The sequence below is a fragment of the Protomyctophum parallelum genome (assembly GCF_964188405.1).
Source record: "Protomyctophum parallelum genome assembly, chromosome: 2".
In the NCBI taxonomy this organism is placed as follows: Eukaryota; Metazoa; Chordata; class Actinopteri; order Myctophiformes; family Myctophidae; genus Protomyctophum; species Protomyctophum parallelum.
The window spans coordinates 40,135,404-40,158,108 of NC_139699.1; the positions used below are offsets into that span (position 1 = coordinate 40,135,404).

The following is a 22,705-nucleotide window of genomic DNA, read 5'->3' on the forward strand; positions in this document are numbered from 1 at the left end:
TCTGACAGTCTGACAAACCTACCAGAGAAGACCTGTCTGTCTGTCAGTCTGACGGACCTACCCGAGAAGACCTGTCTGTCTGTCTGTCAGTCAGTCAGTCTGACAGATCTACCAGAGAAGACCTGTCTGTCAGTCTGACAGACCTACCAGAGAAGACATGTCTGTCAGTCTGACAGACCTACCAGAGAAGACCTGTTTGTCTGTCAGACAGTCTGGCAGACCTACCAGAGAAGACCTGTCTCACAGACCTACCAGAGAAGTTGTACAAATTATGCCTTATTTCAATGTACAACCTTTAACATCTTGTTTATTGAAAGATGTTTAAATTAATTGTAAAGTGTGTTTTGCTTTAGTAATCCACTGCAGCCCTCCAGTGGGGTCAAGTACATCCAGATCCCAATCCATTTCTTTTGTTTTTAACTACCCATTTTGAAGATTGATCCAGATTACGGCTTGGATTGGATTGGCTGATCTGATTGGATATCAGGGAGTTTGAACACCCCAAAATCCATATTTTATCCGATCAGAGGGATTAAAAGTTTAACTCGTGGGCCCGGATGATCAGAGATCCATCATCTGGATCAGAGGTCCTCCAATGTTAGATTTGATTCGAAGGAGTTGAAGGGAACGCTGCATCCATTTGTACAACTAATCCTAATCATTATCTGATTGGCTCATCGCGAACAAAAAAACTACTTTTTTTTCCAAATTTATTTAAATCAAGTATTACAAAAAATATATATATCCCCATTATCTGGGGTTCACAGAACAATATGCAAAAATATATATAAAAAGGAAAACATTTTTATCAATGCATGGGTAAATGACTTTCTTTGTTTGTTCATTTGTATTCATTCATTTGGTTTTGAAGCCACTTGATAAGAGTCTTTCACATCTCACTCACCATATTCAGCTGATTGTCTCATCAATGTGTGTGGAGAGATTTGAAACTAGCGACAGATTATTTTAAGAGACCATGGGATGAAATGCATCTTCCTTCCTACTCTCACCTATGATCATGAAGTGTTGGTTCATGGCCGAAAGAATAGGATCACGTATACAAGTGGCTGAAATGAGTTCTCTCAGGTGGGTGGCTGCCCTTAGAGCTAGGATGAGCAGATGGGTGTAGAACCGCTCCTCCTCCACTTGGAAAGGAGACAGCTAAAGTGGTTCGGACATCTAGTGTACGGATGCTTCCTGAGCGTCTTCCTGGAGGGGTCCTCGCATGTCCCACTGGGAAGAGACCCCCTGGCAGACCAAGGACCAGATGGATTATATCTCCACTGGAAGTAGACCCCCTGGCAGACCAAGGACCAGATAGATTATATCTCCACTGGAAGTAGACCCCTGGCAGACCAAGGACCAGATGGATTATATCTCCACTGGAAGTAGACCCCCTGGCAGACCAAGGACCAGATGGATTATATCTCCACTGGAAGTAGACCCCCTGGCAGACCAAGGACCAGATAGATTATATCTCCACTGGAAGGAGACCCCCTGGCAGACCAAGGACAGATAGATTATATCTCCACTGGAAGTAGACCCCCTGGCAGACGAAGGACCAGATGGATTATATGTCCATTGGAAGGAGACCCCCTGGCAGACCAAGGACCAGATGGATTATATGTCCATTGGGAGGAGACCCCCTGTGACCTGACCCATGACTCTGGATATGTTGCTGGATATGGATGGATTGAGAGATTTGAGACTATAGCTTGGAATAATTCCACTGTTTTTTTGAGGGGCCCTCCTATATGCATGGCTTTTGAATATTACGTCATATGGCAGCCAGGTCTATGGACTTTAATTTTGTTTTTAGGGCACTTATGACGTACATTGTTTGATGTCATGTGGGCGCCAATCACTTCACACAAGTGTCAGTTTTATTTGTGATGAGATTCTATCTTCCTACCTTCTCTCACCTACAGTATGGCCATGAAGTGTGTGTCATGGCTGAAATGTGGTGGCTGCATGGCGGTGAGGCGGACTATTTGAAACTATAGCTCGGACATGTTCCACGTTTTTATTTTAACGAGTTGAGATATTTTTTAAATAGTTTTGCACGATTTTTATTTTAAGTGATTATTGATATATTTGAAACTAGTTTGGAAGTATTGCACAGTTTTTATTTTTAAGTGTCTCCGGGTTAAGAGCAGAGGTGGAACTGTATTATGGTGTCTTGATGGTGTTGAAAGGCCTGATTTATATCAGAAAATAGAAGAATAGATTTTCTCATGACCCATTTAAAACTAACTGGGTCAATCCAATCATGGGTCTCGACCATAGACTGTAAAAAATATGGACAAAGCGTTCTCCGGGTCTAACATGAACGTAAAATGAAGCCTGAAATCGCTTCATTGTAAATCGCCATCTTTCTAGATCCGTTTGGTACCAGCTGGCCATTGGCTGGCTCCGTTTTGGACCAGCTGGCCATTGGCTGCCCAGACAACGAGGCGGGACTTCCCCCCTTCTTCTCCGTTGGTTTTTATTTTGACTCGAGTGGGAGGGGAATCCCGATCATAGACTGTAACGGTAGCCACGCCCCTCAGAACATACGCAATGTTTTTTTTTCTTTATGGTCATTTTTTTAATTAATGGGACCATAATTTTCCAAAAAGAATATTATGACATTAGAAATGAGACTTTAAACTAGTGACTGGAAGAAGAAAGTATTCATGACCATGTTTATTAAGGTAATACAGTCTAGGTGAAGTTGGGCCAAAATACATGGGCCTCTATGGAGCTATGGGGCTTTTTGGGTCCAGCCCAGCGCCACAACAGGCCATTATATGAACTACCGATTTTAAATGAGGCTTCACGAAATATCTGGCTGACTGCCCCCCTGGTCTCGACCCAGTGTTTAGGAAAATAATTGTCCACCAAGGCCTAGGGGGAGAGTATGTTTTGCACTCCGTCCGTGTGTGTCCTTCCGTACGTCCGTTATCAGCTAATCTCCGGCACCGTTGGCCCAAACTTTGCACACACTCCCTGGATGCCAACGACGAACCTCTGCCCCAAATATTCCTCAACGGCCTGTTATAGCGCCACCATGAGGCCGATTTAGGCAAAACACATTTCTGTAGATTACTTGTACACATTGTATCCATACATCACACAATTCGGTATACACTATCTCCATAGTCATGTGATCAACACGGAGTGGCACCATTTCCCATCTTCCATCCTGATTGGCTAAGATTGGCTTCCAAAGCTCACATGATTGGTCCGTTTCGAAAAAATGCCACAAATCACAAACACAGTGTGCAATTTCCGTGAAATTATACACGCACATTTCCACTAGGCCGAGGACGACATGCTACAATTTCCCCCCAAATCAGCCTCACGGTGGTACTATAACAGGCCAATTCCTGTTTTTAGCTATAACTGCATCGATCTGTATACAACTTTTGTATGCGCATTCCCTAGAGGCCACGGAAAAATATTGTCCCTGCATCCCTCCACATCTGCCGGTTATAGCGCCACCATGAGGCCGATTTCTGTAAAACACATTGCTTACAGTATGTTAGTCGCACAGATTTCATCCAAATCTCACGCAAATCGGTCCACATGATCTCTGTAGTCATGTGATCAAGACGAGTCTGTTGGATTTCTCAGATTCTACACTGATTGGCTTATACACTCTTCTCCATAGTCATGTGTTCAAGACGGATCTGTCCGATATATCATTTTCCATCCTAATTGGCTAACATTGGCTTTCAACGTTTGCAAGATTGGCCCGTTTTGAACAAAAGGCCTCAAATCATCCAATTGCCATCCAAGGCAAGAAGAAATGGCACCATTTTCACATTGGACTATTATAGCGCTACCAGGAGGCCACAACCTGACCTGCCCTGGTGGAGACCCGTGCCGATGGGCACTTTATCTAGTTATTATATAAGTCTATGTTAATATATAGATCAGTGTATATTTATATTAATTAAATTATAATAATGATATAATTCTATGATAATAGATCAGTGTTTCTCAACCTTTTGAATTCCAAGGACCCTCATTGACCCTATAGGATCCTAATACACAGTGTTAATTTAATTCTCAGCATTACCAGACCCCGGGGTGGTCCCCGGACCTGATGTTGAGAAACATTATTTGGCTAATGCATGGAAAGGAAAGATCAGCTGGTTCTAATGTGTATATCATTTAAAGATGTTCAGTTTAGAAGGAAAAAGTCCTTATACACATGAGGTGCGTTTGATAAATTAACTGGAGGAGTAGAAAAAACTGGAATCCCGCACACTGTCTTCACTTACAGAATTGTATTTAAGCAGCGGACCTTTATCAGGCATGTGAGTGTTCAGTTTAACACGACATCTCCTCTTTCTCTTTCAGCCCAAAGCTCTGAAACTGCTTGGAATGGAGGTATGTATTTATTTATGTATTCATTTTTAATTGTTTAGACAATGTTTCATTTCAGATAGTGACACTGAATATGTTTTTTATTTTTTTATTTAACCAGTAAAATCACATTGAGACTGCGTCTCTTTTACTTCTTAAGGGACCAAGAAGTCACGAAATGACTTTGGTCACTTATTGTTTTTGTGGGTTTTCTTCTTCTTCTTCTTCTCCTTCCGCCAAAAATAATTGCATATCTTTTTTTTTTAAGATTTGTTAGGCTTTTGTGCCTTTATTGATAGTAATAGTGAAGACGGACAGGAAAGAGGGTGGAAGAGACAGGGAGAGACATGCAGAAGGTCGTCATGAACGGGACTCAAACACGCAACGTGCTGTCAGGCCAGAGTCTATATGTGGCATGCGCCTGGACCACTAGGCCAGCGGGCACCCCAGCATATTACAAATATTTTGAAAATATCAGATCTACAAGCACAATACTTGTAGTCGCGGCTGAAATGTGTATAGGGCTGAAGTAGTTAATGTATGTTTTTTTTTTAATTAATCAAAATCTATAAAGTAACTAGTAACAGGTACAGGTTTCAAATTAACGTAGTAAAAGTCCAACATTGGTCTCTCAGAAGTAGTGAGGTAGAAATAAAGGCATTGAAAAAATATATAAAATTATATATATAATATATATCCAATAGTGTACTACAGTACTTGAGTACATGTGCAATGCATTGTCCCATTCAGTCAGAGGTTACTGTAGCTCAATGCATTGTCCCATTCAGAGGTTGTTACTGTAGCTCAATGCATTGTCCCATTCAGTCAGAGGTTGTTACTGTAGCTCAATGCATTATCCCATTCAGTCAGAGGTTGTTACTGTAGCTCAATGCATTGTCCCATTCAGTCAGAGGTTGTTACTGTAGCTCAATGCATTGTCCCATTCAGTCAGAGGTTGTTACTGTAGCTCAATGCATTGTCCCATTCAGTCAGAGGTTGTTACTGTAGCTCAATGCATTGTCCCATTCAGTCAGAGGTTGTTACTGTAGCTCAATGCATTGTCCCATTCAGCCAGAGGTTGTTACTGTAGCTCAATGCATTGTCCCATTCAGCCAGAGGTTGTCACTGTAGCTCAATGCATTATCCCATTCAGTCAGTGGTTGGTACTGTAGCTCAATGCATTGTCCCATTCAGTCAGTGGTTGGTACTGTAGCTCAATGCATTATCCCATTCAGTCAGTGGTTGGTACTGTAGCTCAATGCATTGTCCCATTCAGTCAGAGGTTGGTACTGTAGCTCAATCATAGACTGTAAAAAAATATGGACAAAGCGTTCTCCGGGTATGATATGCAGTGTTGGGGAAGTTACTTTTAAAAAGTAAGGAATTATAGTTATCGTTACTTATCTAAAAAAGTAATTTGTTACTTTACTTTACATTAAATTATGAAAGTAACTACTTTACTTTACTTTACTTTAAAAAATAATAATATAAAAAACGATTTAAAAGAAGGTTTTTTGTGATTAATTAATCTCAATTAATCGCATATCAATAGGCCTATTTGACCTGATCATCAGTGAGCTTTTTTTTCGAATGGATTTGGATACGAGTGAATCAATGAATACTGACTACATAAGCATAGGCAATTAAAAAGTAGTAATAATAATAGTGATAATATTATTATTTATATAATGCTTCTCTGAGTACTTAAAGACGCTTTTCAAGGGGAACATGAGAAAACAAATAACAACTACTTTATTATAGAAAAACTAAGACTATGGAATAAAATAAATGAAAGTGGAATGAGATAGCTGGGGAAACAAATATTCTAGAGGTGTGTTTGAACTTATAGGTGGTGGCTGGCATGTCTTGTGAGTTTTGGGAAGTGCATAGTTTTGACAGGTCTGCCTGCTGTGGACAGTGAAACCCTGACCATTAAACACGGGCAGACGCAACATCGAGTGTGAGGGTTGGGGAACGGATGGAAAGTACCAGTGTTATTAGGAGGACTCCTTGGCTACTAACGATATGGACCAGAGTTAAACTAATGTTAGCTCCCATGCTAACTAGTTGCTACCCTCGTCAGAAACAACACCACCATCCAGATCGGGTGGAAGCTGCTTATGCCCGTGGATGGGAAATGAGATTTAAAAGGCTATAGAAGCGTGGATGAAAGGCAAGCACAGATGTGCAATAAAGTTGTGTCGTGACTCGTATTTGCGTGTATATTCCGTCTGACGACAAGTGGTTTATGCTGCTAGTGCGTTGTCGTTGCTGGCTGCTGAGTGCTGATGCATATTTAAGAGCGTCATAAGCATGCGCCCGTCCTGCGCTGGAAGTAGCAGATCTACAAGTTATCTACCGGTCGCAATGCACAGCGCTTTGGGCTTGTACATCTGTGTTTTTCCCACAGTTAGTTGAGAGGCAGAGCACAAACGAAACTGTCAACACAGAGAGAGCTCTCTAGTCTCTGCACTGCAGTCAGCAGCACAGAGACGCCTGTAATATGATAGACTCACGGAGCTGCGAGACTTTTCACTGATCACTTTTCACTGATCACATAAGTTGACAATAACGCCATAACGTGGGTAACGCTCGCACAATAACTATAAGGCCGTTACGGAATGGGGAAATGTAAAGCGTTAGGTTACAAGTTACTGCAAATAGTAGTTACGTTATGTAACGTAACGCGATGTAAGGGCGTTAGTCACAAAACTGCTGATATGGACGTAAAGTGAAGCCTGTCAGTCCTTGAATTGTAAATCGCCATCTTTCTAGATCCGTTTGGGCCCAGCTGAGCCATTGGCTGGCCCAGACAACGAGGCGGGCCTTCCCCCCTTCTTCTTCGTTGGTTTTTATTTTGACTCGAGTGGGTGGGGTATCCCGTTCATAGACTGTAACGATAGCCACGCCCCTCAGAACATACGCGAATTTATGGTAATTTTTTAAGTAAATGGGACCATAATTTAGAAATGAGACTTTAAACTAGTGACTGGAAGCAGAAAGTATTCATGACCATGTTTATTAAGGTAATACAGTCTAGGTGAAGTTGGGCCCAAATACATGGATCTCTATGGAGCTATGGGGTTTTTTGAGCCCAATGACCGCGCCACAACAGGCCATTATATGAATTTTCAGGAAATCCCGATTTCCTTAGTGGCTTCACAAAATATCTGTCTCACTGCCCCCCTGAGCTCAATGCATTGTCCCATTCAGTCAGAGGTTGGTACTGTAGCTCAATGCATTGTCCCATTCAGTCAGAGGTTGGTACTGTAGCTCAATGCATTGTCCCATTCAGTCAGAGGTTGGTACTGTAGCTCAATGCATTGTCCCATTCAGTCAGAGGTTGGTACTGTAGCTCAATGCATTGTCCCATTCAGTCAGAGGTTGGTACTGTAGCTCAATGCATTGTCCCATTCAGTCAGAGGTTGGTACTGTAGCTCAATGCATTGTCCCATTCAGTCAGAGGTTGGTACTGTAGCTCAATGCATTGTCCCATTCAGTCAGAGGTTGGTACTGTAGCTCAATGCATTGTCCCATTCAGTCAGAGGTTGGTACTGTAGCTCAGTGCATTGTCCCATTCAGATCTCTAATATGTTGCGCAAAGAGTGCAATGAAACTTCTGAAGATGGTTACGGGGGACACGGGACATGGAGCTAGCTGCCTCTCAGGCAGAAACCTTGCATCTCATTAATCTCATTAATCTTTTGAATGTTCGTAAGGTGACGTAATTCTTATTTATTTATTCTTTTTACGTTGTGGTTTCCAGGACGACGAACCTCGGGGGAAGGGCAAAGGGAAGAAGGCCAAGAAGAAGGAAGAGGAAGTGGACATCGACGTGGACAACCCAGAGGTTTGATTGATTGATTGACATGATCATTAACAGTACTGGAAGTATACAGTCAAAAGTTATGTTAAAAGGATAACATATTGTTTCCATTTTGGTCCAACATATTCAATCCATCATAATTAACATAAGTTATAATACAGCCAATACAGACAGTGCTGTGCACTAGTGGTCAAAGGATACTACTATCAAGGTGTTCAAGCAGTTAAACAAATTTATGATCACTTGTATTTTTTTTGTAACAGATATTAATTTAGTTTTAGTCATAGTCAAATTATTACATGTATTACATGTAGTCATATTTTTTTGTTTTAGTCGACTAAATAGTAAGATTTTAGTCAACAAAATCTACAAAATACATGTCGGTGGTGCCGTGATGACTGATTTTACACTTTGAAGCATGCTGAAAATAGCAGATACACAAGCTCACAACACCAGTCCCTGGTAGATCAGCTATTTTCAGAGCACAGCACCCGAGCACAACCAAACTTAAAATGACTTGTCTTGTAAATTGTAAATATATTAGTTTTAGTCATCATCGTAGCTTAGTTTTTATTTGGTTTTCGTCAGTGAAAAAAATAAATATTTCCTCATAGTTTTAGTTGATGAAATCAACGTGGCTGATCTAAACATACCCATGTTTAGGTCAGCCGCTTCCAGTTCCCCTTCCATGAGCTGATGGTGTGGGCCGTGCTCATGAAGCGTCAGAAGATGGCGCTGTTCCTGTGGCAGCGTGGCGAGGAGGCCATGGCCAAAGCCCTGGTGGCCTGTAAGCTCTACAAGGCCATGGCCCACGAGTCCTCACAGTCTGAGCTGGTCGACGACATCTACCAAGACCTGGAGAACAACTCCAAGTTAGATCACTATTTAACACTGTTACTGAACAATGTAAAGCTAGTATTTAACACTGTTACTGAACAATATAGAGCTATTTAACACTGTTAATGAACACTATCACTCTATTGCAATTATTACTATCACAATATAGAGATATTTAACACTGTTACTGAACAATATAGTTATTTAACTGTTACTGAACAATATAGTTATTTAACTGTTACTGAACAATATAGTTATTTAACTGTTACTGAACAATATAGTTGTTTAACTGTTACTGAACAATATAGTTATTTAACACTGTTACTGAACAATATAGTTGTTTAACTGTTACTGAACAATATAGTTATTTAACACTGTTACTGAACAATATAGTTATTTAACACTGTTACTGAACAATATAGTTATTTAACAGTTACTGAACAATATAGTTATTTAACACTGTTACTGAACAATATAGTTATTTAACACTGTTACTGAACAATATAGTTATTTAACAGTGTTACTGAACAATATAGTTATTTAACAGTTACTGAACAATATAGTTATTTAACACTGTTACTGAACAATATAGTTATTTAACAGTTACTGAACAATATAGAGATATTTAACACTGTTACTGAACAATATAGTTATTTAACAGTTACTGAACAATATAGTTCTCTATCGTGTTCGAGACTGGCTCTCCACTACATATTATTCAATATGTACGGGAACTGACCCCACGGGGCAGTGTTCATGGATATCTCTTTAAGACACATCCTACTATGGTGGCCCTGCCCAGATGACAATCAGCGGGCTATTTAAGCCCCATCTGTGCAGAGCCACTTCGATTTTTTGATTTCCACGAGAGCAGACGTTTCGTGTATCTCAGCAGTTTTGACACTTATTATTAAACAATATATGTAATATATATATATATATATATATATTTAGAACATACAGCTGCGTGGCACACAGTCCACTTACCATAGGTAAGAAGAGAGCCGGTCGTCTCTACGACCCCTCTCGGGGCGCCGCGTAGCTCCACAAAAACAACAGCAACAAGACTGAGTGCCAAATCTGCCCCGTGGAGGAAGCCTCAGTCTTGTCCGTGCGACCGCTCCTTGGTGAAACCTGCTCGTTGGGGGAAACCTTGAGACGGCGTTCGGTCCGTGTGTTCGCTCCCTGGTGAACCCTGCTCGTTGGGGGAAACCTTGAGACGGCGTTCGGTGTGGCCAAAGGGTCCCAAGTGCGAAGCCGACCTCGTTGGTGGAGCCTTGGTTCCCTGGCTGCAGAAGCGCTGTGAGACCCCGAGCGAAACCGACCTCGTCGGTGAACCTCCTGGTTGATCATCGCGACTGTACACCGTTGCGGCGGGTAGCGGGGTAGAACCCAGAGGAGCTGACCTAGTCGGCGTACTCTGAGGCCATCTACGTCGCTGATCGTTGCCGCCGCGGTCCGGCCAGACCACACGGCAGAGAGCGTAAACAAACAATTCCAGCGTGTTCCAACCTCCTCATTGACAGGTTGACATGAGCATCATAGTGTAGGAGGGATGCCCGTCAGGGATGGCTGCCCAGACTGCACTGTGCCTCATGGTTCACAAGAGGGCGGTGTGGCTCAAAGATCAGGAGACAAAAACTCCTGATGACCCACCGTCATGCACCGCAATTAAATCGCTTACTCTGTCACAATTGGTTCTGGTTAATATATACTTATATGCTTTAATGCTTATAAGTATGATAATGGCTACAACAACACACTATGCAGGTGGACTTGTAGGCCTACTTGAATGATATACAAAAGTTTGGAGGCCTCCAGTGTGCTTAATGTCAGATTGTTTTGTGCTAGAGCGCCTCAGAGCGGCTGAGCAGTTTATGTACAACCTCTTCCAGAGGTCCATAACTCTGCTGGTGACACAAAACAAACTTTGGACATTGATTTGGTATGGACTCTGTTCTAATTAACAAAGAGAGAGCACACTGAGAGTCCGTGTCATGGGGATGTCTTAGGGTACCATGTTGCCTTGATTCGTTTATGCAGCATTGTGAGATTCTGCAAAGGGTAGATTATGACCCCTCACGTTCAAGCAATTACTATGTGCCCACTCCTTGTTGAGCACAGTCCGAACAGTTAAAATATGGTGTACAATACAAGATGTATACATATATCATATAATGTATATATATGTACACATATTATAATAAATAATGTATACATATGAATATATCTATAGAGACAAGAGGAGATGGAAACAGCAGGGGTTTCTCAGGCTGCATGTGGAGCTCACATGCCCACAGAGGATGGCCATGACCAGTGTGTGTCCTGCGGGGGCCCTGGTATGAGGACCCCACCCCCTGTATGAATGGTCTCATCCTTCCAGCTGAAGCTGGAGGGGCCATGGGGGCCTGTTTTTAGAGGCAAAAGACCAGTCGTTTCCACTGACAGACTAAAATGTCCCATAAAAATGTCATTTTTATGTGAACGTGTATGCTGATTGTATACAGCTGTGACTCTGTCTCCAAGACATTTTTTTTTCTCAAGGGAGACAAATAAAGACTATACCTTGAACCTTGTCCCTGGTTGGCAGAGCTGGATGAGCTAAGCTCAGGCTATAGCTCCACCTCTTTCCTGCCCTGCCTGGTATGGACAGGTCTGTAAAGAAGGATTTAGTGAAAGTTTTCAGTGAGACTACTTACGAGTGTCACCAGCCTATTAATGCACTACAGTGTGCAGTTTAGGGAGCGAGCGTTGACTCGCCCTCTCGGGTTAGCTGTTGTATCGTTTGTAGGTGAGATCTAACAAAATTCCTTGGGGTCAGACGGCCATTAGAGCACTATACAGGGTATGGTTTATTGTTTATTGAATGGATCACCATTAGCTGATGCCGAGGCGACAGCTAATCTTCCTGGGGTCCATATGAAATAGACATACAAAAAGTACATGAATACATGTATTGTGGGTGTTGCGCCAGCTTACACGCCGGTGATGTAGTTCGGTATTGTGGATATGGGTTCAGTGACACAAACAGAACGTGCTGGGTCAGTCGAATGTTTCCCTTTATGTTGGGCAGTCATCATAGCGCACTAGACTGTCGTATTTCTGGCGAGGCGTCAGCTCACGCGACAGTGGTGTAGTTCTGTCACAGACAGGACATGCTGTGTCTGTCCGATGTTTGGTAACACAGACATGACATGCTGGGTCTGCCAGGAAGTATGCCTGAATCTCAGCCATTGTCACACTATAGGGCGTATTGCTGACGGGGTCAGCTCATGCGTCCGTGGTGTAGTTCTGTCACAGACAGGACGTGCTGTGTCTGTCCGACGTTTGGTTGAAGGCAAATTATGCAGGCATTGTAGCGCACTATACTGTTGTATTGCTGGCGGGGCGCCTGCTTACGCGACCGTGGTGTAGTTCTGTCTGTGGATCTGGTTCCCCAGTGACACAGAAATGACATGCTGGGTCTGCCAGGAAGTATGCCTGAATCTCAGCCATTGGCACACTATAGGGCGTATTGCTGACGGGGTCAGCTCATGCGTCCGTGGTGTAGTTTCACGGTGGAGCCGGGCTCAGTAACACAGCAGAGTGTGCTGTGGCTGTCGGGCAGAGCACACTATACAGTATACAGGGTGTCACGGCGGAGCCGGTCACGCACCTAGGTGTGACTCTGCAGCGTATAATCCGGTTACCGGTCTGAAACCACAGAGAAAGCTCTTCTCATCCAGAGAAGTCACAAAGTCATGGCCATCTAGGCACAGCTAGCCAACACAGGGCGATTTTGTCAATGCCACCGGCACCTGCTTACATGGCACTTCGGTGACCATAAGGGCCTGACCTTATTGAGGAGCTACAGCAACTGGCTTCAAGCTTCCCAGGCAGTAGCAGCGGGCAAGACTATTCTGGTGTGGCGCCATCGGTTGCCACAGTCCGAGCTGCAGCAGGAGGGCCGAGCTCGTCCAATGAAGCTGCCTTGTTAGCCATTGGCCTGGTTAGGCCAGGAGTTCAGTGCATTGCTCCAACAAGCTAAGACGGCTTGTGCAGATGACCAGATGCAGGAGGTGATGGCAGGAATGCTCCATCATGAGCAACTTGCCTCAACGGCTCATCAGGCTGCGCAACCCCAGTTAGGTTTGTCAGCTCCAGGGGCCTACGGGTCCGGTTGGAGGCCAACCGGCGGGGTATGGCTAGATGTGCTCAGCACACTGAGCCCACTCAGTCCTGACAGTCCAGGGAACCCAGCCCCCACCTGCTGTCTCTCGAGACAGTGGCGGTCAATTCAGGTGGACCCCTGAGTAGGTTCCACCATGTCTCACTTGGTATGAATACTGAAGTTTTGGAGCATTTTGGCAAGCGCCTGTGGCAAGGATAGGCAAGGTTAGACTCATGGCGCTCACAACTTATAGGCTCTGATGGAATTCAGGTAAACTGCCTCGGGCTGCCGCGGGGGCAGCTGGTCTGCTTATTTCCTCGCGGTGTGTCTTAGAGAGTTCCCGTACATATTGAATAATATGTAGTGGAGAGCCAGTCTCGAACACGATAGAGAACGGAGGGTTACACTCTCTGTAACCCGGGTTCTCTGAGTGGAGAGACTGGCTCTCCACGAAAGAGCCGCTCCGAAATTCATGTCAATCAAGAGTTAATCGAAGTGGCTCTGCACAGATGGGGCTTAAATAGCCCGCTGATTGGCATCTGGGCAGGGCCACCATAGTAGGATGTGTCTTAAAGAGATATCCATGAACACTGCCCCGTGGGGTCAGTTCCCGTACATATTGAATAATATGTAGTGGAGAGCCAGTCTCTCCACTCAGAGAACCCGGGTTACAGAGAGTGTAACCCTCCGTTATTTAACAGTTACTGAACAATATAGAGATATTTAACACTGTTACTGAACAATATAGTTATTTAACAGTTACTGAACAATATAGTTATTTAACAGTTACTGAACAATATAGAGATATTTAACACTGTTACTGAACAATATAGTTATTTAACAGTTACTGAACAATATAGTTATTTAACAGTTACTGAACAATATAGTTATTTAACACTGTTACTGAACAATATAGTTATTTAACACTGTTACTGAACAATATAGTTATTTAACAGTTACTGAACAATATAGTTATTTAACACTGTTACTGAACAATATAGTTATTTAACAGTTACTGAACAATATAGTTATTTAACAGTTACTGAACAATATAGTTATTTAACACTGTTACTGAACAATATAGTTATTTAACACTGTTACTGAACAATAGTTATTTAACACTGTTACTGAACAATATAGTTATTTAACAGTTACTGAACAATATAGTTATTTAACAGTTACTGAACAATATAGTTATTTAACACTGTTACTGAACAATATAGTTATTTAACAGTTACTGAACAATATAGTTATTTAACAGTTACTGAACAATATAGTTATTTAACACTGTTACTGAACAATATAGTTATTTAACACTGTTACTGAACAATATAGTTATTTAACAGTTACTGAACAATATAGTTATTTAACACTGTTACTGAACAATATAGTTATTTAACAGTTACTGAACAATATAGTTATTTAACAGTTACTGAACAATATAGTTATTTAACACTGTTACTGAACAATATAGTTATTTAACACTGTTACTGAACAATAGTTATTTAACACTGTTACTGAACAATATAGTTATTTAACAGTTACTGAACAATATAGTTATTTAACAGTTACTGAACAATATAGTTACCGGTATTTAACAGTTACTGAACAATATAGAGATATTTAACACTGTTACTGAACAATATAGAGATATTTAACACTGTTACTGAACAATATAGTTATTTAACAGTTACTGAACAATATAGTTATTTAACAGTTACTGAACAATATAGTTATTTAACACTGTTACTGAACAATATAGTTATTTAACACTGTTACTGAACAATATAGTTATTTAACAGTTACTGAACAATATAGTTATTTAACACTGTTACTGAACAATATAGTTATTTAACAGTTACTGAACAATATAGTTATTTAACAGTTACTGAACAATATAGTTATTTAACACTGTTACTGAACAATATAGTTATTTAACACTGTTACTGAACAATAGTTATTTAACACTGTTACTGAACAATATAGTTATTTAACAGTTACTGAACAATATAGTTATTTAACAGTTACTGAACAATATAGTTATTTAACACTGTTACTGAACAATATAGTTATTTAACAGTTACTGAACAATATAGTTATTTAACAGTTACTGAACAATATAGTTATTTAACACTGTTACTGAACAATATAGTTATTTAACACTGTTACTGAACAATATAGTTATTTAACAGTTACTGAACAATATAGTTATTTAACACTGTTACTGAACAATATAGTTATTTAACAGTTACTGAACAATATAGTTATTTAACAGTTACTGAACAATATAGTTATTTAACACTGTTACTGAACAATATAGTTATTATTATTTTATTTTTTTAAGATATTTTTTTGCGGCTTACGCCTTTATTGGGTTTTTTTTAAGGGATAGAAAGTAGGCTGACAGGAAACGGGAGAGAGATGGGGGGATGACATGCGGTAAAGGCCGTGTCGGGTCCGGGAGTCGAACCCACGGCACACCGCGACTGGATCACCAGTCCGGTGCCCAGACCGTTACGCTACGGCCTGGGCCAACAATATAGTTATTTAACACTGTTACTGAACAATAGTTATTTAACACTGTTACTGAACAATATAGTTATTTAACAGTTACTGAACAATATAGTTATTTAACAGTTACTGAACAATATAGTTACCGGTATTTAACTGTTACTGAACAATATAGTTATTTAACACCGTTACTGAACAATATAGTTACCGGTATTTAACTGTTACTGAACAATAGTTATTTTACACTGTTACTGAACAATATAGTTATTTAACACTGTTACTGAACAATATATTTATTTAACACTGTTACTGAACAATATAGTTATTTAACAGTGTTACTGAACAATATAGTTATTTAACTGTTACTGAACACTATAGTTATTTAACACTGTATAGTTATTTAACACTGTTACTGAACAATATAGTTATTTAACACTGTTACTGAACAATATCGTTATTTGACACTGTTGCTGAACAATATAGTTATTTAACACTGTTACTGAACAATATAGTTATTTGACACTGTTACTGAACACTAGTTATTTAACAATGTTACTGAACAATGTAGATTTATTTAAAACTGTTACCTTAACAAACAACACAATGATTATACTATCACAATAGTACTGAGCTATGTAACACTGTTACTGAACAATATAGAGCTATTTAACACTGTTACTGAACAATATAGAGCTATGTAACACTGTTACTGAACAATAATAGAGCTATTTAACACGGTTACTGAACAATAATATAGCTATTTAACACTGTTACTGAACAATAATATAGCTATTTAACACTGTTACTGAACAATAATAGAGCTATTTAACACTGTTACTGAACAATATAGAGCTATTTAACACTGTTACTGAACAATAATAGAGCTATTTAACACGGTTACTGAACAATAATAGAGCTATTTAACACGGTTACTGAACAATAATAGAGCTATTTAACACGGTTACTGAACAATAATAGAGCTATTTAACACGGTTACTGAACAATAATAGAGCTATTTAACACTGTTACTGAACAATAATAGAGCTATTTAACACTGTTACTGAACAATAATAGAGCTATTTAACACGGTTACTGAACAATAATAGAGCTATTTAACACTGTTACTGAACAATAATAGAGCTATTTAACACGGTTACTGAACAATAATAGAGCTATTTAACACGGTTACTGAACAATAATAGAGCTATTTAACACGGTTACTGAACAATAATAGAGCTATTTAACACGGTTACTGAACAATAATAGAGCTATTTAACACTGTTACTGAACAATATATTTATTTAACACTGTTACTGAACAATATAGTTATTTAACAGTGTTACTGAACAATATAGTTATTTAACTGTTACTGAACACTATAGTTATTTAACACTGTATAGTTATTTAACACTGTTACTGAACAATATAGTTATTTAACACTGTTACTGAACAATATCGTTATTTGACACTGTTACTGAACACTAGTTATTTAACAATGTTACTGAACAATGTAGATTTATTTAAAACTGTTACCTTAACAAACAACACAATGATTATACTATCACAATAGTACTGAGCTATGTAACACTGTTACTGAATAATATAGAGCTATTTAACACTGTTACTGAACAATATAGAGCTATGTAACACTGTTACTGAACAATAATAGAGCTATTTAACACAGTTACTGAACAATAATATAGCTATTTAACACTGTTACTGAACAATAATAGAGCTATTTAACACTGTTACTGAACAATATAGAGCTATTTAACACGGTTACTGAACAATAATAGAGCTATTTAACACGGTTACTGAACAATAATAGAGCTATTTAACACAGTTACTGAACAATATAGAGCTATTTAACACTGTTACTGAACAATAATAGAGCTATTTAACACGGTTACTGAACAATAATAGAGCTATTTAACACTGTTACTGAACAATAATAGAGCTATTTAACACGGTTACTGAACAATAATAGAGCTATTTAACACTGTTACTGAACAATAATAGAGCTATTTAACACGGTTACTGAACAATAATAGAGCTATTTAACACGGTTACTGAACAATAATAGAGCTATTTAACACTGTTACTGAACAATAATAGAGCTATTTAACACGGTTACTGAAAAATAATAGAGCTATTTAACACGGTTACTGAACAATAATATAGCTATTTAACACTGTTACTGAACAATAATAGAGCTATTTAACACTGTTACTGAACAATATAGAGCTATTTAACACTGTTACTGAACAATAATAGAGCTATTTAACACGGTTACTGAACAATAATAGAGCTATTTAACACGGTTACTGAACAATAATAGAGCTATTTAACACTGTTACTGAACAATAATAGAGCTATTTAACACTGTTACTGAACAATAATAGAGCTATTTAACACTGTTACTGAACAATAATAGAGCTATTTAACACGGTTACTGAACAATAATAGAGCTATTTAACACTGTTACTGAACAATAATAGAGCTATTTAACACTGTTACTGAACAATAATAGAGCTATTTAACACGGTTACTGAACAATAATAGAGCTATTTAACACGGTTACTGAACAATAATAGAGCTATTTAACACTGTTACTGAACAATAATAGAGCTATTTAACACTGTTACTGAACAATAATATAGCTATTTAACATGGTTACTGAACAATAATAGAGCTATTTAACACGGTTACTGAACAATAATAGAGCTATTTAACACTGTTACTGAACAATAATAGAGCTATTTAACACTGTTACTGAACAATAATAGAGCTATTTAACACGGTTACTGAACAATAATATAGCTATTTAACACGGTTACTGAACAATAATAGAGCTATTTAACACGGTTACTGAACAATAATAGAGCTATTTAACACGGTTACTGAACAATAATAGAGCTATTTAACACTGTTACTGAACAATAATAGAGCTATTTAACACGGTTACTGAACAATAATAGAGCTATTTAACACTGTTACTGAACAATAATAGAGCTATTTAACACGGTTACTGAACAATAATAGAGCTATTTAACACTGTTACTGAACAATAATAGAGCTATTTAACACTGTTACTGAACAATAATAGAGCTATTTAACACTGTTACTGAACAATAATAGAGCTATTTAACACTGTTACTGAACAATAATAGAGCTATTTAACACGGTTACTGAACAATAATAGAGCTATTTAACACTGTTACTGAACAATAATAGAGCTATTTAACACTGTTACTGAACAATAATAGAGCTATTTAACACTGTTACTGAACAATAATAGAGCTATTTAACACTGTTACTGAACAATAATAGAGCTATTTAACACTGTTACTGAACAATAATAGAGCTATTTAACACGGTTACTGAACAATAATAGAGCTATTTAACACAGTTACTGAACAATAATAGAGCTATTTAACACTGTTACTGAACAATAATAGAGCTATGTAACACTGTTACTGAACAATAATAGAGCTATTTAACACGGTTACTGAACAATAATAGAGCTATTTAACACGGTTACTGAACAATAATAGAGCTATTTAACACTGTTACTGAACAATAATAGAGCTATTTAACACGGTTACTGAACAATAATAGAGCTATTTAACACTGTTACTGAACAATAATAGAGCTATTTAACACTGTTACTGAACAATAATAGAGCTATTTAACACGGTTACTGAACAATAATAGAGCTATTTAACACTGTTACTGAACAATAATAGAGCTATTTAACACTGTTACTGAACAATAATAGAGCTATTTAACACTGTTACTGAACAATAATATAGCTATTTAACACGGTTACTGAACAATAATAGAGCTATTTAACACTGTTACTGAACAATAATAGAGCTATTTAACACTGTTACTGAACAATAATATAGCTATTTAACACGGTTACTGAACAATAATAGAGCTATTTAACACTGTTACTGAACAATAATAGAGCTATTTAACACTGTTACTGAACAATAATATAGCTATTTAACACGGTTACTGAACAATAATATAGCTATTTAACACTGTTACTGAACAATAATAGAGCTATTTAACACTGTTACTGAACAATAATAGAGCTATTTAACACGGTTACTGAACAATAATAGAGCTATTTAACACGGTTACTGAACAATAATAGAGCTATTTAACACGGTTACTGAACAATAATAGAGCTATTTAACACGGTTACTGAACAATAATATAGCTATTTAACACTGTTACTGAACAATAATAGAGCTATTTAACACTGTTACTGAACAATAATAGAGCTATTTAACACGGTTACTGAACAATAATAGAGCTATTTAACACGGTTACTGAACAATAATAGAGCTATTTAACACGGTTACTGAACAATAATAGAGCTATTTAACACGGTTACTGAACAATAATAGAGCTTTTTAACACTGTTACTGAACAATAATAGAGCTATTTAACACTGTTACTGAACAATAATATAGCTATTTAACACGGTTACTGAACAATAATAGAGCTATTTAACACTGTTACTGAACAATAATAGAGCTATTTAACACTGTTACTGAACAATAATAGAGCTATTTAACACTGTTACTGAACAATAATAGAGCTATTTAACACGGTTACTGAACAATAATAGAGCTATTTAACACGGTTACTGAACAATAATAGAGCTATTTAACACGGTTACTGAACAATAATAGAGCTATTTAACACGGTTACTGAACAATAATAGAGCTATTTAACACTGTTACTGAACAATAATAGAGCTATTTAACACTGTTACTGAACAATAATATAGCTATTTAACACGGTTACTGAACAATAATAGAGCTATTTAACACGGTTACTGAACAATAATAGAGCTATTTAACACGGTTACTGAACAATAATAGAGCTATTTAACACGGTTACTGAACAATAATAGAGCTATTTAACACGGTTACTGAACAATAATAGAGCTATTTAACACTGTTACTGAACAATAATAGAGCTATTTAACACTGTTACTGAACAATAATATAGCTATTTAACACGGTTACTGAACAATAATAGAGCTATTTAACACTGTTACTGAACAATAATAGAGCTATTTAACACTGTTACTGAACAATAATATAGCTATTTAACACGGTTACTGAACAATAATATAGCTATTTAACACGGTTACTGAACAATAATATAGCTATTTAACACTGTTACTGAACAATAATAGAGCTATTTAACACTGTTACTGAACAATAATAGAGCTATTTAACACGGTTACTGAACAATAATAGAGCTATTTAACACGGTTACTGAACAATAATAGAGCTATTTTACACTGTTACTGAACAATAATAGAGCTATTTAACACGGTTACTGAACAATAATATAGCTATTTAACACTGTTACTGAACAATAATAGAGCTATTTAACACGGTTACTGAACAATAATAGAGCTATTTAACACGGTTACTGAACAATAATAGAGCTATTTTACACTGTTACTGAACAATAATAGAGCTATTTAACACTGTTACTGAACAATAATAGAGCTATTTAACACGGTTACTGAACAATAATAGAGCTATTTAACACGGTTACTGAACAATAATAGAGCTATTTAACACTGTTACTGAACAATAATAGAGCTATTTAACACGGTTACTGAACAATAATAGAGCTATTTAACACGGTTACTGAACACACCCTCCTCAGAGAATTCGGCCAGCTGGCCTATGAGCTCTTGGACCAGTCCTACAGGAACGATGAGCAGGTGGCCATGAAGCTGTTGACCTACGAACTGAAGAACTGGAGCAACTCCACCAACCTGAAGCTGGCCGTGGCCGCCAAGCACAGAGACTTCATCGCTCACACCTGCAGCCAGATGCTGCTCACCGACATGTGGATGGGCTGCCTGCGCATGGGCAAGAGCAACGGACTGAAGGTAGGCAGGCAGACAGACATGCATGTGGATGGGCTGCCTGCGCATGGGCAAGGGCAACGGACTGAAGGTAGGCAGGCAGACAGACATGCATGTGGATGGGCTGCCTGTGTTACACACTTCAATGAATGAGTCCATATCAGTGTGGTTTGATTTTATGACCGTTTTACTGGACATCAAGGAACTGCAACAAGACAGTTAAACACACAAAAATGAGTGAGACACATGTTGTCCAGCTTATATGCACAATCACCATATACAGGATGTACTGGTTTCCTCATTGCCTGACTGGCAGAAACATGCTGACTCACTGGACATAACAAAATAATACATAATAACATCACATTCAGTTTAAACAAAATAACAAAAATACATGACACCAAATAGTTCTGTTTCCACAATAGCATATTACTATCACAGTGAGTTGGAATTATTATCAATAACATCAGACAGACAGTAGTAGCTTGGGGCCTCCTGCAGTCACTATCACAGAGTTAGCATTAGCTGCTAGCTATTAGCTAATCTGCTAAGCTGCTAAGCAAAACCTGACTACAGACAGTACTCTAAAACATTGTGGAGACACACGGCTACCTTTTCCCAGTATCACATATCCCCTGTTCAGGTACTTTATACAGTATGTCTAAATTAACCCACTCTCTTATATCTCACCTGCAACAAGACAGTTAAACACACAAAAATGAGTGAGACACATGTTGTCCAGCTTTTATGCACAATCACCATATACAGGATGTACTGGTTTCCTCATTGCCTGACTGGCAGAAACATGCTGACTCACTGGAGTATATTGCCCCTTGTGGCTTAGAGGAGCAATCGCTCTGTTTTGTTCTTGGCAGGGCAGAAACACATAGGTCCTAATTAATTAAAAATGAAATACGCCACCGTTACACTGTGGCGGAAACAGATATCGTATTTATCCGTCCGAACAAGCTGCGTTGAGATGACGTGTTATTCAGAGAGTGGTGTGTACCACAGGTACGCAGACGTATCGCAGGTGTATGTCATACAAAGCAGCGGGTGCAAAGTGATCGGAGAAGCATCCGACAACCTCATCTGCATTGATCCACGCCCCATATCGACC

The 22,705-nt window shown here is 38.6% G+C and overlaps 1 protein-coding gene across 1 annotated transcript in view; it reads left to right on the forward strand.

The window, feature by feature from the left end:
- Positions 1-22,705, forward strand: part of LOC310854617 (transient receptor potential cation channel subfamily M member 1-like) — a gene marked incomplete at both ends in the record, with an annotated part of 67,222 nt that overhangs the window by 25,268 nt on the left and 19,249 nt on the right. The window contains 4 exons of the mRNA XM_083759292.1: positions 4,348-4,377; positions 8,120-8,203; positions 8,843-9,051; positions 21,381-21,609. Coding sequence (XP_083615418.1) covers positions 4,348-4,377; positions 8,120-8,203; positions 8,843-9,051; positions 21,381-21,609 — 552 coding nt within the window. The remainder of the gene's footprint in view (positions 1-4,347; positions 4,378-8,119; positions 8,204-8,842; positions 9,052-21,380; positions 21,610-22,705) is intronic.